At 44.1% G+C, this 1943-nt stretch overlaps 1 protein-coding gene across 1 annotated transcript; it reads right to left on the bottom strand.

Moving 5' to 3' along the window:
* Window positions 1–242: 242 nt before the first annotated feature.
* Window positions 243–1049, bottom strand: LOC138898884 (uncharacterized). Its single transcript, XM_070184992.1, has one exon. The coding sequence runs from the start codon at window positions 1047–1049 to the stop codon at window positions 243–245; it is 807 nt and encodes a 268-aa protein (XP_070041093.1).
* Between the last annotated feature and the right edge of the window lie 894 nt (window positions 1050–1943).

The following is a 1943-nucleotide window of genomic DNA, read 5'->3' as shown; positions in this document are numbered from 1 at the left end:
GATTTAAGGAATTTAATGAAGGCAGACCTGAGTTCCGGGTGCAATCCTGTCCCCAGGTGGAATTTCCTTTCTAGGAATTCCTCGATCAATGCCACTTGCTCCAGCTCTTCTGTTGTGGACTTCATCCCATCGGTCTCTTATAGAACTTGGAAATATCTTGGCACCTGATTATCTTCCGACACCTGGCTAATTTCATCTAGTTCGGGAGTAGGTGTCGGGCCTTATAATTGCTATGACACGTGTTACCTTCCTTTGCTATTGGAGACCGAAATTGCACTCATCTCCCTTACCACTGGTTGGTCACCCCTTATCTGCTTAATTCCATCCGGTGTTGGAAACTTCAGCAATTGATGATATGTTGATGGTACAACTTTCATCTCGTGAAACCATGGCCTTCCCAGAATGATGTTGTATCCCATATCACTATCTACAACTTCGAAAAGAGTTATTTTCATTACTCCTTCAGCATTTGTGAGTAACAAAATTTCTCCCAGAGTTGTCACACTTGCGAGGTTGAATCCAACGAGGAGATTTGTGGCCGGAATAATGCTTCCGGTGAGTTTAGCTTGCTCCAATACTCTCCATTGTATGATATTAGCTGAACTCCCTGGATCTACTAAAACACATTTAATCTTATAATCTAGCACAGTTAAAGAAATTACCAATGTGTCATTGTGTGGTAGCAACAATCCATCTGCGTCCTCTTCCGTAGAAGTGATATCGTCTTCCTGAAGCCTTTTGCTATGCGATATTGATACTTTCTTCTTCTTTTCCATTGAAAAGGTGACCCCGTTAATCTCATTCCCTCTGAAGATCATGTTGAGTTTTTGACTCGGGGGATCTTCCCCCGCTTTTAAGGGCCCCGCGTTGTCTTGGTTACCACCATAATTGTTCTTAGCTAAGTCACTCAAGAATTCTCTAAGGTGACCATTCTTTAGTAATATTTCCACTTCCTCCCGAAGATGTCGACAGTCCCCTGTCCAGTGGCGATTCGTCCCGTGGTATTCACACCACAAGTTGGGATCCCTCTGGTTAGAATTAGATCTCATCAGTCTTGGGAACTGTGCTTCTTTGATGTTTCTCAAGGCCGATACCAATTCCACTATACTGACGTTGAAGTTGTATTCTGATAATTTGGGGTAGGAAGGATCCCGTGATCCTGCCACTTCTTTATCCTGCAGTGATAGATTATTCTGACCGCGATCTATCCTCCTATCGATCGTGAACCTGTCTGTTGCCTAGAAACCTCTGCTATGGCCTTTGGTCCGTTGTAAGGCAAGAACCAGCCCCTCAAATTCCTCCTGTCTGTGTCATAATCATCCTTTGATTTTTCCTTATTATTTTTCCGTCCTTTGGTCGACGATCGAAAACCAACCTCATCATCTTTGATCCTTATTTTTGATTCATACCGGTTGTGGACGTCCACCCAGGTCGTTGCTAAAAACTCCAGTAGGCTCTCTTTCTATTTCTAGGAAGCGTCTGAACTCCTCAGATTAAATCCTTTGGTGAACGCCTCAGCCGCCCATTCATCCGGGACAACCGGGAGCAACATTCTCTCCTTCTAGAATCAGGTAACGAACTCTCGTAGCAGCTCAGACTCTCATTGCGCTATCCTGAATATGTAGGCCTTTCCGGCCTGTACTTTTCTTGCCCCGACATGAGCCTTGATGAAATAATTCGCAAGCATTTCGAAGGAATATATGGAATGCTCGGGTAACAGCAAATACCACGCCAAGGCCCCTCTCGTGAGGGTTTCTCCAAATTTCTTTAGCAGCATAGATTCCATTTCGTGAGGAGCTAAATCAATCCCTTTTATAGCTGTTGTGTAGGTGGTAATATGCTCCTAGGGGTCTGAAGTTCCATCATACTTTGGCATTTTAGGCATTTTTAACCGCTTCGGGATTAACTCTGGTGCCGCACTTGGCTTGTACGATAATTGAATA

This window comes from Nicotiana tomentosiformis, chromosome 9 (assembly GCF_000390325.3).
Source record: "Nicotiana tomentosiformis chromosome 9, ASM39032v3, whole genome shotgun sequence".
Classification (NCBI taxonomy): domain Eukaryota; kingdom Viridiplantae; phylum Streptophyta; class Magnoliopsida; order Solanales; family Solanaceae; genus Nicotiana; species Nicotiana tomentosiformis.
The sequence above is the reverse complement of the archived record's forward strand: the minus strand, read 5'-3'. Positions and strand labels throughout refer to the sequence as shown.

Coding starts and splice junctions, on each gene's coding strand:
- LOC138898884 (XM_070184992.1), bottom strand. CDS start 1,049: ATGAGATCTAATTCTAACCAGAGGGATCCCAACTTGTGGTGTGAATAC.